General features: G+C 36.1%; 1 protein-coding gene across 2 annotated transcripts in view; it reads right to left on the bottom strand.

Moving 5' to 3' along the window:
• The window catches only part of USP37 (ubiquitin specific peptidase 37), a 111,087-nt gene that overhangs the window by 81,772 nt on the left and 28,237 nt on the right, over positions 1-1,078 (bottom strand). For both annotated transcript variants that reach the window (XM_012802259.2, XM_023510329.1), the window contains 2 exons: positions 705-895; positions 280-357 (listed from right to left, as the gene is read on the bottom strand). In XM_012802259.2, coding sequence (XP_012657713.1) covers positions 280-357; positions 705-895 — 269 coding nt within the window. The remainder of the gene's footprint in view (positions 1-279; positions 358-704; positions 896-1,078) is intronic.

Below are 1,078 nucleotides of genomic sequence, written 5' to 3'. Positions count from 1 at the left end.
GGGCATCTAGTCCCAGTTACTTGGGAGGCTGAGGCAAAAGAGTCGCCAAAGCCCAGGAGTTGGAGGTGGCTGTGAGCTGTGTGATGCCACAGCACTCTACCGAGGGCGATGAAATAAGACTCTGTCTCTACAAAAGAAAAAAAAACACTTTAAATTTTGTTCTTCTATCTTTGGAATTCTCAGAAATTAAACATCATTCCCCCCAATTCCCCAGTGGTCATAATTATCAGTATAAAAAAACACTGATGTAGTGCCATAAAGGCTCTTAAGGCAACTTACGATGATGAATCATTTTCCTTAGGATAATCTTCGCTTAACTCTGAGCCAGATGATAGCATTCTTTTCCTCTTTTCAGTCCTGTAGAGAACAGAAAAAAAATAATTTATTTATTTCACTCCCCCCTCCAAAAAAGCTTATTTTAAAAAGTCATAATTCATACCACTGAAAATCATAAACCAATATAAAGGACAAGCAATAAGACTACTGTTATCTAATTCTCTACACTATATTTAAATTAATATACTGTACGTCTATGTGCTCCAATATGTATCACTGACATAAGCTATAGATGACAAATACTTGTAATCATCTACCAAAAAAGTACTCTATACTTTGCCTTCATTCTCTTCAAATTGCTGTTCTAAAAAACCTAAAAAACATTTATAAACAGATAAAGCTAACAAGAAAAAAAAAGTATTTCCTACCGATTTTCTAGTAACCCTGATCTGAGAGGTGTTGATGTAGACATCAAAGAAGGAACCAAAGAAGGAACTGTCCGTGTAACAGCTGTTCCACTTCCTGCTACAGTTTTAATGGATCCTCTACCTGGATTACCAAGAACTTTGCGAAATGATACATCATCTTTAGTTTCCAAACTTCCTCTTTTTGAAGACACCTGTAAGAATAAAGTTTGAGATAGTTATGTCTTCAATTAATTGGAATACAATTAGACCAATGACTCTCACTTACAGAGCTTTAAAAATACAAGTAGAGACGTATCTCTAGACTAGATTCTTTTTTTGAGACAGAACCTCAAGCTATTCGCCTGGGTAGAGTGCCATGGCATCACAGCTCACAG

The sequence above is a fragment of the Otolemur garnettii genome, unplaced genomic scaffold (genome assembly GCF_000181295.1).
Source record: "Otolemur garnettii isolate 467f Iridium unplaced genomic scaffold, OtoGar3 scaffold00013, whole genome shotgun sequence".
Taxonomy (NCBI): Eukaryota; Metazoa; Chordata; class Mammalia; order Primates; family Galagidae; genus Otolemur; species Otolemur garnettii.
Note: the sequence above shows the minus strand (reverse complement) of the source record. Positions and strands in the feature narration are given on the sequence as shown.